At 32.1% G+C, this 21,602-nt stretch overlaps 1 protein-coding gene across 3 annotated transcripts in view; it reads left to right on the top strand.

The window, feature by feature from the left end:
* LOC145255668 (RNA-binding protein Musashi homolog 2-like) overlaps nt 1-21,602 on the top strand; it is a 709,158-nt gene that overhangs the window by 519,416 nt on the left and 168,140 nt on the right. For 2 of the 3 annotated variants that reach the window (XM_080114227.1, XM_080114229.1), the window contains 2 exons: nt 7,546-7,633; nt 20,802-20,861. In XM_080114227.1, the coding sequence (XP_079970353.1) occupies nt 7,546-7,633; nt 20,802-20,861 (148 nt within the window). The remainder of the gene's footprint in view (nt 1-7,545; nt 7,634-20,801; nt 20,862-21,602) is intronic. The other variant, XM_080114228.1, reaches the window with a different exon arrangement.

Consider the following 21,602-nt stretch of genomic DNA (forward strand, 5'->3'; position numbering starts at 1 on the left):
TCACAATCTAAAATAATGTCATCTTTGATTTACTCATTATGGGCTAAAATAATGTGTTTTTGACTGAATCAATACAGAAAAAAAAAACAATGTCACTTTTGTCTGAATCGTTGTGGGCTAAAATAATGTCAGTTTTTACTGAATCATGGACTAAAATAATTTCAATTTTGATTTAATGTTGGCAAACCAAAATTTTGTCACTTTTGACTGAATTATTATGAGCTAAAATAATGTCAGTTTTAACTGAATTGTGACAGGCTAAAATAATGTCAGTTTGTACTAAACCATTATGGATCAAAATAATGTCAGTTTTGACTGAATCGTTATTGGCTAAAATAATGTCAATTTTGACTAAATAATTATGGGTTGAAATAATGTCAAATTGGACTGATTCGTTATGGGTTAAAAAGACGTCAATTTTGACTGAATCATTGTGAACTAAAAGAATGTAAAATTTGATTGAATGTTGGCAGACCAAAATGATGTCACTTTTGACGAGCTAAAATAATACCATTTTGTACTAAATCATTATTAACCCCCCAAAATTATCAATTTTGACCGAATTGTTATGTGCTAAAATGACACTTTTTAGTGAATCGCAATGGGTTAAAAATTAAGTCACTTTTGACTGAATCGTTAAAGGTTAAAATAATTTCAATTTTGATTGAATATTGGCAGACCCAAATAATATCAGTTTCACTGAATCGTGACGGGCTAAAATAATGTCAGTTTTGACTGAATCATTATGAGCTAAAATAATGTCAGTGTTGATTGAATTATTATGGGTTAAATTAATCTCACTTTTGACTGTCTGGTAATCTTTTTTCAGAAGGAAAACGCCTAGTACAAGGGTGATCAGGAACTGTACAAGGCAGTTGCATTTATGTCCCTGAAGTATTATACGTGCCCACAAACCGGTAATTAGTGAAATAAAGTTTAAAGAAAAAAAGATATGTACTTTATTATCTATACTATAAAATAAATATATATATATATATATATATATATATATATATATATATATATATATATATATATATATATATATATATATGGACATAAGTTTACCATCATTCCAAATTTTGAGGTGCCTATTATTAATCTTGGCATTACCAGATTAGGCTGTCTCAAGATTCCTGCTTTCTGATCTAAAATGCACAAACATTTATGCTATTGTTTTTTTTCTTTCCCTTTTTCTTCTGACTCCCCCCCCCAAAAAAAAAACTACCAAACACAATAAATAAATATTTGAAAATATAATAAATCCTGAATCAAAAAAAAAAAAACAAGCTTTTTTTTATTTTTTTATTTTTTTTCTAAAAAACATCATTAGATTCGGAATTAAATAACCCAGAGAGGGTTGGTATGCCGTAAAACAATAAAACCAAACACCATGAATAAGCATTTGAAGAACTTTTAAGTATAAAACTTGTTTTTCAAATTGACCGGGTTCAGCATTAAATAACCTGAAAAGGTGTTAATATGCCATAAAAACAACAACAACCAAACCAAACATGCTGAATAAATATTTGAAGAAATTAACAATTTGAAGCATAAAGTGACCATCTTTTTATAAAAAATTACTGGGTTCAGCATTAAATAACCCGGCAAGGTGTTGATATGACATAAAACAACCAAACCAAACACCATGAATAAATATTTGAAGATATAAACATCTTAAAGTATAAAACCGTTTTTCAAAATTATGAGATTCAGTGTTAAATAATCTGAAAAAGAGTTGATATCCCATAAAACAAAACAACCAAACCAAACATGCTGAATAAATATTTGAAGAAATGAACAATTTGAAGCATAAAAAATTTCTTTTTCTAACATTACCAGATTCATTTAATCCAAAAAGGGTTGATATGCCATAAAACAAAGCAACTAAATTGACATTTAATAACTCTTCATTAAAATCACTCGGCTCTTAAGACAAATATGGCGACAATGATATTGCATGTGTATATCGTTAATGGAAAAATTTTGAAGGTTCTTCTCTCAGCAGTACCTTTCCCTTATTGCCATCTCCCTGCTTTTAAAGTGATCATAAGTTTGAAGGGGGGGTGCAGTATTTGGAGACATACGGACAGACAGTTTTTCCTCGTGCACTTTACGGAATGCATTTAACTAATTCAATTGGAATCATCCGAATGGTCACGAGAATAAGTGCGTGGTTAAAAGCTGCGTTGTGATGTTGATGGAGGAGGGGGGAGGTGGAAAAGAATGAGGTGAGGCAGAACTAAACGGCTTATGTTTGGAAGTCGCTTGGCAACGTGCACTGCTGCGTCGGTGCAGGTTTGCAGTTGCTTTTCCTCACAGGTACTTCTCAGCAGAGATGGAAATATTGATTTCATGCCAAGGATGAGAGTGATGCCCACTTCGTGTTCTGGAGGGTTACGTACAAGATATCGAAAGCATTTTAGATCTGACAAAGTAGACCATCCTGTGCCGAGAGGAAGAAAGAGCAAGAGAAATTAGCAAAGATTGAAGAGGAGGCAGAAGACCAAAAAAAAAAGTGACAGAGGTGTGGTGGCAGGGAGCAAAACAGTCATTACAATATTGTATGAATCAGCAGTTGATTCTGTTGTTGGCATCGGTTTCCCCGGTATTTTTCTAGTCAGAAATCTTTCAAGAGAGACATTGAGTACTTATAAGATGGACTATGTGAAGGTTGCCAACATCAAAGTGATTTTGTGAAGTGAACTGGATTTGAACTTTGGAACATCCAAGTCATCAATCTGTGTCGATAATCACTTAACCACCAACTTGGTTAGTGATTTGAACAGGTCTGCAGAGTCGGAACTTTAATTCCTAGAATTCCAAAATATCCAACTCTGACTCCTTATTATAAAGTTTTCCAATATTAAGTAATAATTAGTCAGGTTTTAAAAAATATGATTGATTCTTATTCGAAGCATTCTTATGAGTGTGACTTCAGCTCCTAGAATTCCAAACCTTCTGATTCGGATTTCCACCACTGTAAATCTCTTTTTATAGAATTAGGGACAGTTTTTGCAAAATTGTTACTCTTGAGAATTTTGCAGAGAATATTAGTGATGCGAGTGTTGAAAAATGACGAGAGATTCCATCAGGATCCATTTAAGTGATGGAGAAACGTTTTAAAGAAAAATGGAACCTGGCATGTTGGCAAACTACTGGTTGAATCTGAAAAGGGAGGATGGCACACAACACAAGAGGGTTAAGAGGACAAATGTTGTTTGAACTGACAATTCGGGGTTTTGCGTTCATAACCAATAATAATAATAATAATAATGAGGATAATAATAATAGTTAAATAAATAAATAAATATTTAAATATGATTCATAGTACCTGAAAACGGTGCCTAATCTAAAGAAATCGAGGTCAGATTTAGTGTCAGGATATTTTCTTACACCGAAACAGGTCTGATGTGACACATACTATTTTTTAACCTGAAATATGTTGCATAGTATTATCAGGGTAGGGAGTGATAATTACTGCTGGTCTGGAGATTTCAAACTAGTCACAAAGTCATCCCTGAGTTCATAGGCTAGTATCAAAGCGTTTGTGATGACCTAATATATTCTTAAATAGCTTACACACTATATATACGGGGTGGAACGATAAAATTGTCGTCCTAAAGAAAACAACACTACAGCTTTTACTGCCAAATTTCAATACAGGTGACTTGATTATGTAGTAGATCTGACATCTGTTCAATGTAGCCACCTTCAGCTTCAATAACTGCCTCGATACAGGTCTGAAATTGGGAGCATACTTTTTCCACAAGCGCCAGCAGGATATAGGCAAATACTTGGTGGATGGCAGCGATCAGGCTGGCTTTGGTGTTGTGGAGGTCATGTTGGTGATGTTCTCAACATATGAACAAATGAAGTATACCAGCTGGGGAGGAGGGGAGCAGTAAGAGAAATATACAAAGTTGTAGCACTATTCTGAAGCCAAACCTGAGTCTCTTTGAACTTGAGGGCAGGCACTGAGTCCTGCTGCTACACCCAGGGTCTGCAAGCGGCTACCTAATTGCACCAGAGGATCACCGCACTCTTCAGTACATCCTGGTACACTTTGGTGTTGACTTTTAAGCCGACTTCGAAGATGTGAGGTGGCCCTCACTTGAAACTACACTAAAGACCATAACCATTGCCGAAAACTTTTTCATCACTTTTGGCATGTTTCTGTTATTCGTGGCATTCCAGAAATGCATTCTGAGGGTGCTGGCAATGGTTCTGTTGCCATAATTTGGATCGGTAGAGAGCATGAGTTGTGCAGTGGTTCATCTCAGATCTAGCTCGTTCAACATTGTGTCACTTTCAGACATGATAGAAGTCTCCTACCACTCCTGGGATTTGTACACAACTGGCCAACTATTAGATCTGCCACAAAAGGCGAAAACCAGATTTCATAAAACGGAACTGGAATCATGCTGTCTTTTCTAGGGCGACAGTTTTATCGTTCCACCCTGTATAAAGGTACGAAAGCTTTTTGAAACGAATTAAGAAAGATTTTTACGGATTTCTCCTTTTTTTTTTTTTTTTTTTTTTTTTTTTCTCTGATTTTCGATTGGATGGCACTACCAGAAGAACGTGAGAAATCATAATTTGATGTGGAATAACGGCACCATAATAAAATATGCAGCAGACAAAGAAGAGAAATGAAATGTAATTATTTAATCAACAAATCAGCAGATATTTTTAGCTTGATTGCAATTGCTGCAAAAAATTTGTTATGGAACGGACATCCTGTAGGTGTGATTACATCAGATTTAGAAATAACAACAAAATTACTTTTTATGGACTCACGGGTCTCCACTTATTAAGACCCAAAGGCCACTCAAGGATACGATATGATGAGCTTATTAGGCGAATGGCGAAGCAATGTCCTTTTCTCCTTTTTTCTAATGCTTTCTCACTCAAGAGATGTTGCGAGTCTATCTCAACTCTACAGTTATTTTCATGGCAGGGGTGTTTGACTGAGCTTCAATCTATGGTACCTCATCCCCTACAAAATATTCACAACAAACACTCGTCTAACTGCAACTACTGTCAACCCATACCACTAATCTCTATCTTTTTTTTTTTTTTTTTTTTTTATACAGTAATCACCACTTATCAAGGCCCGGAAGCCACTCAGGGATAAGGGTTATTGCAAGTACATTACGTTAGTGTGGAGATTTGATGAAGTGTTTACTTAAGGGGGCGGTTCATTAGGAATTTGTTAACATTGGACTTGAAGACATCCAAGTTGTAGTCCGGTGGGAAGCAGGCAGACGGAACAGAGTGCCTAAAACAAGACAAAAATTCCATAAGCAAAGTTTCTTACCTGGAACTACCTGTCTGTGGAATGTAAGATGCTAATCTATGAACTCAAGGATGACTTTGTGACTAGTTTCGAATCTCTTGACCAGCAGTGATTATCACTTCCTACACAGATAATACTGCACAACAAATTTCAGGTCTAAAAAATGTAAATACCAAATTAGACCTGGTTCAATGTATAAAAATATCCTGATACTAAATCTGACCTTTATTTCTCCAGATTAATCTCCATTTTCATGCTATATAAGTCATATTTTATTAATATTGGTTATGAATGACAAACGCAGAACTCTTAGATCAAACATTTGTCCTCTTTTCTTTATTTCTCTAGATTAGTCTCAGTTTTCATCTATAATATAAATCTCACCTGTCTGTTTAAATGTATGTATATATTAATTTTATTTAATATGGACTATTATCCTCATCTTTCTTAGTCGTTGTTTCATGACGTTTCGGCTAAGTATTCCTCTGGCCTTCGTCAGATGGTAACCGCGATGAGATAGGAACTCTGAATCTCCTGATTGCATTCTCAACAATTACTGCCATCCATAGTTGTCATCTCACCAGATTTTTGGCCAAGTAAGCCTCTGACCGGCTTTGGGTAGGATTGAAATCGCTATCTTCAGACAATTCTCACCTGGAACCACCTGATGAAGGCCAGAGGAATAGTTAGCCGAAACGTCATTAAACAATAACTAAGGAAGATGAGGGTAATAGTCCGCAATAAATAAATAAATAAATAAATAATACTCATCTCTATAATGAATTCCAATTAAATAATCTATTGACAAATGTTTAAAAATTCTATGAAAAAGTAGTAAAATTGTCAGATTTTCAAATTATTTTGAACAGGGACTTTTCATAAAGGCTTGGTTGGTTGTTTTTGTTTCGTGGCATATCAACCCTTTTCAGGTTATTTAATGCCGAATCCAAAGATTTTGAAGAAAAATGTTTTAATAGAATATGCTTGTTGTTTTCAAGTCGGTTTCTATTTAACCCATAGTTGGGACCCTAACAGGTACTACCACTCCGGGTCAGAGTGGACCTGGGAGCAATGGCAATTAAAGGGTGACTCCACACTCTCCAAAGCCCGCAAGCTGGGGCCTCACCACTGGATATAGTTTAAGGTCATATCCAGGACCCTTTTCATAAAGGGAAATTCTATAAATAAAATTTATGATGATACTAAACAGAGCGCATAATTGATTGATCAGTTACCAACTGTGAATCTAACAAAAACAAAAAGAGCATAAAGGTTTTGTGGTAGGGGAAAACATGATATTTATGCAACAAAGCAGTTCGCTAAATGACCGATGGCATGTTGCAGTGGTAATATACAACCGCTGAAAGCAGTTTGACATATCCAGCAGCCATCCATATTTACTAACAGAATGATCTGCATCATGAAATTAGGCATAATAATGTAATTGAGGGTTATTTAAGCTAAACATTAGACGTCGTGAAACAACTAAAAAAGATGAGGATAATAGTCCGAAACTCATCTCAATAATAAATTCCAATTAAATAATATATGTATGTTTGTATGTCTGCCTAAAACTTTCGACAGAGGCGATGGATTTTCACGAGATCGGTATCACTTTGAAACTCGACATAGCGGGCGACAAATATCGAAAAATTGGCCAAAAACATTAATTCCTTCATCCTCAACTGGTGAGGAGGGGGGGGCGATTTTTACAAGTCCTCGTATCGGTTGGATTGACTTTGCCTAATTTTAACGTTCCGAACTTCCGGTCGCATCATGGAGTATGGATCAGGCGTCAGATTTTCTTTCACTTTCTTTTCCGCCTTTGCATCACGGGTTTGAGCCTGCCTATTACTTCCCCCCCCCTTTTTTTTGCGCAACACACACCTCCAAACACCCGGGCAACACTGGGCACCCATGCTAGTGTACTACTAATCATACTGTGAAGTTGCTTTCCAGCTGATTATAAAATAGTTACTTTAAGTCCAATGTAAACAAATTCTTTTTGAGCCGTTTTCTTAAATAATTAAATCTTACCTAATTTCCATCATTACCGATCAGCATTTGTTTCATTCGTTGAACCTTAACAACCACCCCTCTGCTCGTACATTTCTTTGGATTATTTTCTTACAAGAAAATACTTTTTTGGTGTTATCGGTTTGGTGCCTTGTGAAACGTTGAAATTTACGTCCCATAAACACTTTATATCAATATTTTTTTTTTTTTTTTTTTTTTTTTAATTCTAGGTGGAATGCAAAAAAGCACAACCCAAAGAAGTGATGCTGCCAACCACTCTGGCTGCACGTGGTCGAGGTCTGCCGAGGGGAGCCTACAGTAAGTCTCGTAGAATTTTATGCAAAACCAAATAAAAACTGATTTTTAAACATCTTCAAACTATGCTAATAACATGCATTTTTCTAGCCACTGAGTGTTTTCTTTTTCTTTTTTTTTTTTTTTTTTTGATTTTTCATAAAGTAGAAAATTACTCGTTTTTATTTTTTTCAAAATATAGCACATCTTAACTGCACTGATTTTTTTTTTTTTTTTTTTGCCTATATTGTTTCCATGGCAACCCGTCCTGCATGTCAGATATAGTATGTTATTCTTTTTCTCTAAACAGTTCCAGATAGACGTCAAATTTGTTTGTTTTAATACAGTTAACGGGAAAGTTATTAAGTAAACTTTAATCAAATAGAAATTTAAATTGAGCCTTAGTAAATTGGTCTATAGTGGAGCTACTAGTCCACAGTAAGATCAAGTTATATATACATGTTGTCGTTTTCTTTTTGGGTTTTTTTTTAGGCGGTGAACTTTGAATTAGCAACTCTAATTTCCTTTAATTGCAGATTTGGCAACTATCAGTTATTTTTCAGTTCAGCTTAATTTGATAATTTAATCATGAAGAGACTGACACCCCAAGCAACATTTACAAATTGCAAATGATGCGATTAATTTACTGAGAGAAACATTTGATGAACGAATAACTTCAGAAAATGGTTGGTTGTTTTGTTTTACGGCATATCAACCCTTTTCAGGTTATTTAATGCCGAATCTGGTGATTTTGAAGAACGATTTTTTAATATAGTATATTTGTTTTTTTTAAGTCGTATTCTATTTAACCCATAGTTCGGACCCTAACAGGTACTACCACTCCGAGTCAGAGTGGACCTGGGAGCAATGGCAATTAAAGGGTGGCTCCACACTCTCCAAAGCTCACAAGCTGGGGCCTCACCATCGGATGTAGTTTAAGGTCATATTCAGGACCTCAGAAAATGGAGCTGTTAACTAGCCACCTCATTCATGCAATTTAACCCCATTAGATTATTTTCCTTTGGGATATGTAAAGTTTCATGCCTATGCAGATTGTATTAGTCCCTTGATTTATCGAAGAGGGACCTATGTGTACAGTGGTGTCCGTGCGTCTGTTATTCAAGACGATTGCTAGATAACCATCCATTAGTTTTTCCTGAAATTTTGTCACAAATATTTAATTAAATAGATGTGCACAGTAAAAAATAAAAAATGTCTTAAGGCGTGAAACTGCACCGTTTGTCCATTTCCACTGGGATTCGGCATTCCCAGGAGCTAAAAAGGGGTCACAAATGCCTCAAAATTAAAAAAAAAAAAAAAAAGACACTTTTTACCCCATAACTTTTGCCCTATCCATTAGATTTTTCTGAAACTTGGCGAAAATGTGAAGGCAACGTTGGTCCTTCACATTTCTCACATTCATCATTTCTTCACTATTTTTTGTGGCTTCATCTCACATGCAACACCAGAGGGGGACCACGCATTGTTCAAATTATAAATGCCAAAAATTAAGCTTTGGAATAAACCACATATATGTACAATAGAAATACTTTTCTGTGATTTTTTTTTTTTTTTTTTTTTTGTAAATTTAAAGTTCGCCGCCTCTAAAATATACACCCTTATATATATATATATATATATATATATATAAAACAAAGATGAATTTAGGTATGAATTATAATTTGGGCTACAATTGTTTTACTTTTTAAATGTTTGATTTCTACAATTGATTTAGGGTATTTTAACAGTGCTTAATTAGGAAATAACATCCATTTTTCTCCATCAGGTCAGGTTTTTGTGCTAAGTTGATTTAAAAAAAAAAAAAAAAAAAAAAAATCAGATCATGTGACAAAATCGATTACATTTTTTGTGCTATTATCAACTGATTTTTGTCAACACATATCCTCCTAAATATGTTTTTAAAAGAAAAAAATGTTTTGCCAACAACATATATCAATTACCTGATAGAAACATCGATTACTGTAAACTGAATGGTGGGCATTGATAAAGATACGTACAGGTAAATTGTATGCTTCACCATTGTTCAAACTTCGGGGCTTGAACTTCCATTTTTCTTCAAACTCTTAGAATGCTTAGCAGCAGAGAAGTCTCTCTTCAGATTCCAACAGTAGTCAACCATCCTGACTGCACCCCTGTGACTCTGATACCTGGTCTCCATCTCTTTTAGGTCCTGATGGAATCTTTGCCCCTGCTCGTCACTCACTGAACTCAGGTTCTGAGGAGACTGGTCCATATGTGAAAATAAGGATGCTAAATATTTCTTTTTATACGTTTTCATTTCAAACAATGAATAATTTGATATTTGAAATACTTTTACGACTTGTGCCATTGAAATGCTTTTGGAATAAAAGAGAAAAGAAGTTAATTAAATTTATGTCACCAATTGAAAATCGTACAGACAAAAATATTAAAACCGGAAGTTGATTTGAAATAATATTATATGAACCTTGTCTCTGTTTAATTGTATTTTATTCGTATATAATGCATGATTCTATAGTTAGTGTGTGTTTTACTTTATGTGGGGAGGGGAGTCCCAAAAACACATCAGAATAAACATTTAAATAAAAAAAATAATTCTATGAACAAAACAGATTGTCTGTCAAAGTGAAGAGGTTTGGAAAATTTGTGAACAAAGAAAGCAGATATAGGAATCGCGTGATGTGAGTTAAGGAAGATTTTTGTAGTATAATAATAATAATATGATGATGATGATTATAATATGATGAAGACCAGGTTTCCGAAATCATGTTGTTGAAGTTCTGCGTAGTTTCTGGCCTTACTATTGCCAAGCAAGTTCTTCACTACCAGAACAAATGCCTTCCCTGCTACCGTTCCACTTTGAACTCTGAATCTCTGATGAGCTGCCGGATCTGAGGAGCGTCAAAGATGCTAACTTTCAATTTCTTCATCGTCAATCCTGGAAAAACCCGGCACAAGTAAGTGAAGCAGTAACCCTCTTTGTTCAGAGCCTGGGTGAACTGCTTGATTAAGCCAAACTTGATATGCAACAGTGAGAAAAGGGTCGTTGATGATGTTCCTTTCTTTGCACCAGTTTCTCCCTCACAAGCCAGTCCTTCTTCATATATGCCAAGCTCCAATTTTTTGGGAGATTTTGAGGTTTAATGACTATAAACTGATCTCTTTTCGACACGATCACCCAGAACTATTAAACCTGATTACTTCTTGTTATTACAATAATCATATCCAATCAAAGCCTACTATTTTATCCTTACCAACTTCTAAAATGTACCACAAATGCGTGCATGTAAACAAAAACATAAAAAACATGTAGCCATAGCTCAAAAACGTGACCTGATCGGAAAAAATCAATGTGATTTTTTGGATTCAGCGGATCAGATTTATCCTAAATCAACTGGGGGGGGGGACACAGAAAACAAATTATTTGTTGACCAGTCTTATTCAACAAGCGAGATGTGTTTAATTTTCATAATATTCAGCGTCATATATGCTTTCATATACAATAAATTCCTTTTTATTAAACATCTTGGGAGGTGACACTAGTGCTGTGGAATTAAATTATGCAAATTAATTTTTCAAAAATTTATTGTTAAAAAAAAAACAAAAAAAAAACAAGGAATACAATATACAAAAGATTATTGCCTTATTTCATAGTTTCAAAAATCGGGGTTTGTGTTTTTTTTGTTTTTTTTTATTTATTTATTTATTTTTTTTTTTTTTCAGACAAAAATAACTAGCAAAATAAAAGTATAGAATTTACTAGTTAGCATAAACTTTGAAATTGTAATGTCTGAAAAATGTAAAAGGATATTTAAAATGATGTCCATGAATCTAGATCTAGTCGAATAATAAATTCCAATCAATAAAATTGATTAAAAAAAAAAATTGTAATTCAAAAATCCTTATATGGTTAACTTAAATTTTAAATTGTATGAAGAAATCAATATAAGCTTATTCAAATATAAATTTTTATTTCACTATTTTTAAAATATTTTATAGGCAAATATATTCTAAAATTATCTCAGAAATTTATCCAGCTTAAGACTTAAACACGTTCATTTTTTATCATGAAAAGATTTTTGTTTAAAGTTTTCTTATTATAATTTTATGTGAAAAATATTTTATAAATTTTATATAATTTTTAAAAAATTAAAAATGTCTTTGTTTTAATCTAAAAATAAGATGTGAATAACTTTAAAATGTTTAAAATTTTTACACTATTTAAAAAAAAATAACAAAAAACAAAACATGCTTAGTTTTATTTGCATGTTACATATAAACATTTTTTATGGGGTTTTAATAAGAAAAACTTCTTTGATTATATTGAACTTTTCAACTTTAATATGGCTACCATTAAAAAACATTATCTTAACCAAATTAGTTCTAATTTTATAAAATATTGGGGTTTTATACTAGAACTGTCCGCAACGACCCGTGGCATAATGGATAAAGTACTTGGTAAAATTCAGTTGTAATTGACACTCTTCTGAAGGTTGAAGGTTCAATCCTCAGTGCAGACAAGACATACCTGAAGAAGATCAGAGGTTACATAGTCTGAAACATTGTGAAAGTAACACTCAACATAAGAACAGTAGTCCAAATAAGCCAAATAATATGGATTATAAAATTTTGGTTCAATTTATTTGAATCATTAATTAAACCTATTTTTGTCTAAAACTAATTAGGTTTAGATAATGTTGTTTTAATGGCAGCCATCTTGTAGCTGAAAAGTTCAAGATAGCCCCCCCCCCTTTTTTTTGCACCCAATATCTAGTTCATCTTCTGTATTGGTGTTAAGCTTCTATTTGATGGCAGTCTTAATTATTTCTCCTGTAGCATTCATTGTCAGCCTTTTAATCCATTTTAATTTATAATTTGCAATGAATCCAAACATAACACCGATATATATATATATATATATATATATATTATACTATATTATATTTTTTGAAAAAAAAAAAAAGGATACCAGCAGAGTGCTTTATTAGAAGGAAAAATCCGAAAATCATTTATGTTTTATTTACAGACAGTTTAGACTTATCTAGTCTATTATCGGTACTGTCGGTTTCAAAACTGATAATTGATGACCGTTTTAGATACCCATATCAAGCTCTCTTCAGCCGATACATCAGAGATGAGTATCAGCTGAAGAGGGCTTGATATGAGTATCTAAAACGATCCCCCAATTATCAGGCTTGAAACCGACCGTACCGATGACTTATCTCATCTAAACTTTCTGTAAATAATGTAATTATTTTTAATACCTGCAAGCACTAGTGTTTCATTCTTTCGGGAATCATCTGTGCAGGGAGTCACGATTACTGCCAGTCGCGATATTCGAACCCATCCAGGAAGCCATCTTTTACTCCATTAGCAAGAAACAAACTGCTCGGCCAACCTTAACTTCAGTGAGAAAAACAGTTAAAATTAACATTTATATAAATCGTAACTGTCATTCAGGAAAACTGAGAATGATCTTCTGATTTTAACATCACGATCTGCACACACACACACACACACACACACACATATATATACTAGCAGTTCAGCCCGGCTTTGCTTGGGGCCTAAGTGCTGTTCATAACTTTATGTGAATATATATATATATATATATATATAAAGTGGGACTCCTGTCCAGGTAATCTACATCTAATATTTCAAGTGCTTGGATTCAAAATTGGCAGAGGAGTTTGGTAGAGTCTGCAAAGGTCAACTCTGACCTCTTGGCAGCCAAATTTTCGCCCAAAAACCTAAAAAAAAAAAAAAAAAAAAAAAGCTTGCTGCATGTCTGAATACTCTCTATGTAAAATTTCAAATGTTTAGACCCAAAATTGGCTGACTACTTTGCTAGAAGCCACAAAGGTCAAATTGACCTCTTGGCAGCCAAATTTTCGGCCAAACACTGCCCTATGTCTGAATACACTTTATGTAAAATTTCAAATGGGTATACCAAAAATTGGCTGAGTAATTTGGTAGAGACCGCAGAGGTCAAATTTTTTTTTAACTTTGACCTCAATTTTGACCCCTTAGCATTTATTGTTTTGGGCTCAAATAAAATTAAAAAGTTTGATTCATGTACAAGTAACCTACATCTAAAATTTCAATTGTTTAGACCCAAAATTAGCGGAGGAGTTTGGTAGAGTTTTCAAAAGGTCAAATCATTGAACTTTGACTGCTTGACAGCCAAATTTCTGTTCGAAAACCGATTAAAAAGATTTTCCCAAATCTGAATGCTCCTTATGTCAAATCTCAAGTCTGTAGACTGAAAATTGACGGAGTAGTTTGGTAGAGAAATACACACAGAGACAATTTCACTTTTGTAGATATATAGATAATACAAAATAAAAATCTTGATATTTATAATTGATTCAAAGTTTAAAAAAAAAAAAAAAACTTATAAAGCGATACAAAATTTTCATTATTCGACAAGGAGTACAAATAAAACAAGAAAAACCTTTATTCCATGGAGTTTCGAAGAATGCAATTCTTCTCATCAGAGGGATGAGATTTGCAAAATATACAATAAATTTAGCAAGTTAATGCATCACAGAAAACAAATGATAGGAAGGTTATCATATTTGTATAAAGTGAGTCATTTAGCAGTTTGAGACAGTTTGAAGAGATTCAAGGGTATTGAAAAAACAAAAAAAAAACAGAAAAAAAAGGGGTATGTTAGAAATCTAATGGGAAATGATGGTAAAATGGAGAACATCTTATATTTAAGCTCTATCCCCTTGTTAGACTTATTGAGCTGTTACGTCTTGTTTGGATTATTATATAAATATTTATATAATATTAATGTTCATTTTTGTGCTTAAGAAAATAAAACTTTTCATTTTTTTTTTTTTTAAATTAATAATGCTAAGAAAATACAAGGTGCTTTAACTAAGTTTCCAGACTTTTTTCGTATGGGCACTTTCATTGCTAGTACACACATGAAACTTTAGTCCCCTTTAAAGTAATCTCCTCCAGCTGTAATACACTTATTGTACCGTTCCAACAACTTCTGGAAGCCCCCCCATGGAAGTCCGCTTGTGTGAGCGTGTCATTGTCACAGCCTCTTTCATCTCCTCAATGATCTCATAGCAACAGCCTCTAAGGTTTTTCTTGAACTTGGGGAATAAACCAAAAGTCACAGGGAGCAAGGTTTGAACTGTCTTAAGGCCCGTCTTGGTCATGACTGTCTTTCTTTCTGATCTTCCCTGAGCACCCTTCGGACAAACTTTGTGCAAATCTTCCGCATCTTCCGTTCCTTGCAAATAATTATGTTTACAGTTCCCCCACTGACATCAGACTGTGCACTAATTGTCTCTATAGAAACATGACGGTCCTTATACATGAAATTCTTTATTTGGCCAATCAACTCTGGTGTTCTGACTTCTTTACTCCTCCCACACCTCTCATCATTCCTCACAGACTTCCTGCCTTCCTTGAATCTCTTATGCCACTCAAAAACTGATGCTCGATACATGCAAGATGGTTTAAAAGCAGTCTGAAGCATTCCATACATTTCTGTGGTATTTTGTCCGAGTGCACAACAGAATTTTATTGCATATCCTTCTTCTAAAGTGTCCTCACATCCAGATTGCATTTTTGAAATTCACCAGCTGTAATAATCAGGCTTTAGTAGGGTGTATTCCAATTCCTGCTGTAGTTGTTCATTTGAACCTTGAATCATAAAAATTGGTCAGTCATCTCAGAAGATGTATAACAATAATATACTGAATTTTCAAGTGTCTACGACAATTTTAAATGCCTATACAAAAAAGTCTGGAAACTTATTGAACGCACATCGTAATTTTCACTAAATTCAATTCAGATGTTTTACACGATACTCCTAAATTTTAATCTAAATTAAATAAATATAACCTTTGTCGCACACTTCAAAAAGAGTCTGTGGAATTGTCTGTGAAATCATAGCGTGAAAAATGCATATGTTATACATTTTTTATTGTCTTTTACGTTTTATTTGGAGACATGAAATTTTGTTTGCTAACTTGTTTTTTTGTTCTCTCTCCAAATTGTTCATATAAACATCAAATTTTGAAATATGAACTTATTTTTCTCTCCGTGATAAGTGTTGCTTAAGTCTAATTGAAAATGTAAGTTTAAGAAGCCAATTTAACCATTTTCAGATATTTAAAAAAAAAAAAAAAAAAAAAAGACAACAAAAAAAACATTTATTTGTTTTTTTTTGGGGGGGGGGTGCTTATTTGTTTAAACAAATAGAAGTTTATTTAAAAAAATATTTGCGTTGAATTGGCTTCTGTAACTTAACATTTTCAATTAAACTTTGATTCTCTGTTGCAGAAAGTCTGTTTATCAATATTTCATGCCAACTATATTTTAGACATTTAAAAAAAAAAAAAAATTTTTTTTAAGGACTATTTTAATATCAAGATTTAAGAACGGATTTAAGTGCTACAATTTTCTTATCTGATTTCTAACAATAATCATTGATTGAAAGCAAAGTTACATAATGCATATATATATATATATATATATATATATTATATATATATATATATAGTAATTTATGAAATATATATTAATCGCCATATATATTTTATAAATTACTAACTAGCTCTACCTACGTAATTGAGCACTTTTGAAGTAAATACTTAAAGTTTACGCATAAATCTATACTTTCGTATATTAATTTTATGTGAGTAAATGAAGTAGTTATATATATATATATATATATATATATATATATATATATATATATATATATTAATATAATCAAATTTACATGGTCGCGACACTAAGCATGCTAATGTTTCGGGTAAATTTGAGGACTGGTTTCTTCTGTGGAAAGCAACCATTTATTAAGTCACCTCACGAGGACTTCTGGTTTTAATTGACCATTTATCTCAAACATTCAGTGTCGCGACCATGTAAATTTTTTATATTAATAAATATATATCTTGCTCTTCTTTTATTGAGCACTCTTAATAACCTCGTTAAATGCATCGGTTAGCACTCATGAATACTTTTAATCTAGTGTATATATGTGTGTGTGTGTGTGTGTGTGTGTGTGTGTGTGTGTGTGTGTGTGTGTGTGTGCGAATGCGTGTGTGTAATTGGAATTCCTTTAATTTCATAGAAAAGGTGGGTTGATAGCTCTAAATATAATAATGATTTAAAAAAACGTTTCGAGTTTCATTTTCTTTGAAAACATTTTTTATTCGTCCGATCTTTTTTTTTTTAGGTTTTTTTGTTGGAGATAATTCCCTGACGTAACATACTTTGAGCCTATCTAGATTGTGTATTTTCCAACGGCAAAACGATTATATGAATAAAAATGTTTTTTTTTTTTTTTTTTTTTTTTTTTTTTTTTTTTTTTTTGAAAAGTCTAAACTCAGAACTTTATTACTTCATTATTATACTTAGACTTAGATATAGATTTGTGTTTTGCTCAATTTAATTATTTAATCTCTTATATATATATATTAGACCGACACACACACACATATATATTATTCTTTATGTAAATACAGTTATATCTTGCTACGATGTGCAGACCGTTTCAATTATATTTGATTTCATCAGGCAAGAAAAATTAAAGTGCAAAAATTAAAAAGGTCTGGAACCTTTTTAATTTTTGCACTTCAATTTTTCTTGGCTGATGATATCTTACATGGTTGAAACGGTCTGCACATCGTAGCAAGATATGACTGTATTTACATAAAGAATAAAAAAATATATAATTTGCTGAGCACTATCAACGACCCTTTTTGAAATTCAATTATTTTCAAATTTTGGATATTTTCCTACCCGAAAGATATGTGTGTGTGCCTCTAAGTGTTATGGAGTCAGTTTACTTTTTTTAAAAAAAAACATGGTGTTATCCCTTTCTGTAGTTGATTTGAAAAAATGTTTACAAACAAAAAATGGATAAAATAGATTTAAGAAACCCCCAAATGTAACAACCGAAAGGACTCATTTTGTTTTGGCATCAATCTTTTACTTTTTGTTTTCTATAACAAAAAATCCTATATTAAAAAAATAGATTTTTATTTACAATCTAATATTTTTTAATGTCTTTATCAAATTTGTATTATTTTGATTCTTCAGACTACTGTTCTCCTCTTGAGTTATTTTTACAAGGTTTCAATCAATGTAACTTCCAACCTTTTTCATGAGCAAAGCTTCTTTCTTAGAACTGCACGCCTGTGGAACTCTGTTCCGTCTGCCTGCTTCCCTCCGGACTACAACTTGGATGTCTTCAAGTCTAATGTTAACAAATTCCTAATGAACCGCCCCCCTAATTAAACACTTCATAAAATCTCCTCACTAACGTAATGTACTTGCAATAACCCTTATCCCTGAGTGGCTTACGGGCCTTGATAAGTGGTGATCACTGTAAAAAAAAAAAAAAAAAAAAAAAAAAAAAACCTTCTTCGGGTGTATCTTGTCGAACGTGGGGAATCTTTCTGTTGAACTCTGGAATCTATACAGAATTTTGAACGGAACTTTTTATTTAATTCACATTTATTCTGTCAGCCATGACTGGGTAGAAGTTATTAGTAATTCACAATTGTATTTTGAGTGCAGTCCGCCTCAGTCTGTTCAAAATCAAGACTACAGACCGTATAAGATGCAAAAAAATATTTATACTTATTTACTGTTTTTAAAAGTGCAAAATCGATTTTTCTACCTAGCTGGCTAAGTTGTTAGTGGTTTAATTTATTTTGAAGCATTTATTCAGTAAAAAACAAAAAACAAAACCAAGTAGCGTCGAGTGTTACGTGAGAACAAGAAATAATGTCCGACATGAGTGGATCACATCCTAGGGGTCTTGATAATCGTTAAAAAATAGGAAATTAAAGGATTGAATCTTCAACCTCTAGAAGAGTGTAGCTTACAACTTAATTTTATCAAGTACGTTATCCATGATGCTACAAGTTCCACTTGACATTCCGTGCAGATTCCAGAGTTCAACAGAAAGATTTCTGAGTTCGACAAGATAAGCTTGGAGAAGGTTGGAGGTTACATCAACGGAAACGTTATGGAAATAACACTCCAGATGAGAACAGTAGACTAAATAATCCAAATAATCAGTCATATCAAAAATTTAGAAACACTTTATGAAATTATATGACGCTATCTCTGCATAAGGTTTTTTTTCTTTGAAATTTTTTTTTTTTTTTAATGTTTCATTTGTTTATACATTTGGGCTTAGAGATTTGTAAACAAAATTATGTATTTTTTAAGTGTATTCTTTATAAATCTCCAAACATAAAATAGAACCGTATTTTTAAAATTCTAATTAAAAATGTACATAAAAATTTTAATCTGTTTCATTTGTTTATACATTTTGGCTTAGAGATTTTAAAACAAAATTATGTATTTTTTTTTTTTTATGTATTCTTTATAAATCTCCAAACATAAAATAAAACCGTATTTTTTAAATTCTAATTAAAACTGTACATAAAAATGAACACGCTCATAAATAAATGTATTTTTATAGGCTATTCATAAAATCTTTGGCACTTTTACTCTTTATATTGTCACTGATAATTATTTGATTTTAGTTTTGGAGATTTCTACATTGGAAAGGGGAGACAATCCAGTAAATCAAAACACGTACATTTAAGTAATAAACCAACGTAGCGGAAAACATTTATTTCCAGAACATTTATTCAATTAAATTTAATTTTATTGTTTAAAAAATAAATATACATTTCAAATTATACTAAATTGATTGTTATATTTCATGTTTGAATTTTTTTTTTTTTTTCAAAGAAACTTTTCGTTTTCCAAAAATATAAAAGAAATCATAAACATACAATTTTTTGAACATTTTCTAAATTGAAAAATGTGATATTTTGTTTCAAAATTCAAAAAAAAAAAAAAAAAAAGTACCTCTAGCCGATCGTTTTAATTTATTTTGGAATATTGATTAAAAAAAACATAGCGTGTTCGTTTTACATATATTAAAAAAAACGAAGGAATGAACTGCCCATGTCTGAAAAGAAAAAAATGTTTAAAAAAAAAAAATATTGAATTTAGTAAATATTCTGATAATTAATGTCTTTCATTGAATTAGTTTTTTAATTTAATATAAAAAAAATTATTTAAAAATTAATTTAAACAAAAAAAAGAAACCAAGCTGACTATTTTAATTTATTTTGAAATATTAATTAATAAGCTAACGTGTTCGTTTTACATATATAAAATTTAAAAATGAATAAAAAAGAACTGCTTTATTTGTTAAAAAAAAAAAAATATTAATAAATTTTCCAATAATTAATTGTGCTAGCTTGTTAATGCGAAAAGTTTTGTTGAGAATCATTAATATTTTGGATTGTCTTCCCTTTTCCTTTGTAGAAGTCTTCAAAAACTGGAAACGAATAATTATCAGTGTTTATTCAAATCACAAGTGCCAAACCATGTTTTTTTTTTTTTTTTTTTTTTTTTTTTTTTTTGTCTTTAAGATAGTGGATAGGTCAATTATTTTTAATGTGTTTTTTTTTTTTAAAGCAAAAACAATATTACGTACTTAATTGTCATGTCGAAAATAGTAATACATCCAAAAATTGCGAAATTCATCGAGTACAAAGTTATTTATAAGTAAAAGTAATTTTTAAGGAAAATGGGGTAAAATTGCATTTTACATTATAAAGTATTCAGTAAGAGTCTACACACAGGGGACATAACTCGGAACGAATGTTTTAGATTACTTGCTCATGGCTGCAATATTTGTTGTATGATAGACTTTATTTTACTAAAAACATAATAGCAGTTGTTCTACTTGGTGAATTTTCGTAATTTTTAGATGCATTACTATTTTCGACATGACAATTAAGAACGTAATATTGTTTTTGCTTAAAACGACATATGTTTTTTAAAAATCGATTTTTCAACTATATATTAACAGGGACCTTTTTTTTATATATATAAATATGTTATATTGTTTTATTGATAATTCAATCGGAAGTAAAAAAAAAAAAAAAAATTGAGCTATGTTAAGGCAAAATGTTTTCTTTTCATCATTGCTCATTTTGGGGTGCTTCAAATATATTTGATCCCCAACCCCCCAAAAAATAAAATTAAGATTTCCTATTTTGTCCATGTTGGCTGTGTTTCAGTGTCGCACATGTGTTTCATTGCCTACCACGTGTGTGCTTCTTCTACTTCTTCTGCCGCCTGACTAAAAAAACATCACTTTTTTCTAATCCTCCTGTAGTGACAACGGATGGCGAAGTTGTGTGGGATATGCCAAGCGATCTAATCATGCCTGAATTCTGTAAGTGTCCGCACAGTTCTCCATCGTCAGACATGACAGCATCCCTTTTGTCTCTCTTCATCTTTAGGGGAAGATATCTCTTCTATCACTAACTCAACTTTCATTAAATTTTTTTTTTTAATTTTTTCATATTTTTTGTTACTTTGAAATTAATATTCTACATTTCATTAAAAAAAAAAAAAATTGACATGAATACAGTGTGATCTTTCTCCTCAAAGAAATTATAGAATTTTCCCAGTCAAACCATATTTGGTATAAATGAACTTCAAGCTATGTGTGACTTGCCCACAATGTTTCTGCCATGAATGTCCAACAATCTTTTTATTTATTTACTAGTGAGTACCGTGTACAGAATAATCACATTAACACTAATTCTTGTTAAATCACCAAAGTTAAGCAGTGTTGAACCTAGTCACTACTAAAATGGTTGACCATTTGGTAATACCATAGAGAGGGATGGGTGCTGCCAGGCTATTTTTGCCCAAGACGTAATAAAATATAAAAAAAATAATGCACGGTCTGGGTGGGGGGAGGCTAAGGAACTCCTCCATCATCATCCATAATCCATCATGTGCTACCAGATTAGGTTGTCTAAAGATACTGGCTTCCTGATCTGAAATGCACTAAAGATTGCTGTTATTCTTTCTTTTTTTTTTTTCTTCTTCCTTTCCCTTTAGAAAACTCAATCATGTTCTGTAACGTCAAAAACAAAGACAACAATTTGCCTCTACAAAACAACCA

Source organism: Euprymna scolopes, chromosome 31 (genome assembly GCF_053919585.1).
Source record: "Euprymna scolopes isolate OS-2025 chromosome 31, ASM5391958v1, whole genome shotgun sequence".
Classification (NCBI taxonomy): Eukaryota; Metazoa; Mollusca; class Cephalopoda; order Sepiida; family Sepiolidae; genus Euprymna; species Euprymna scolopes.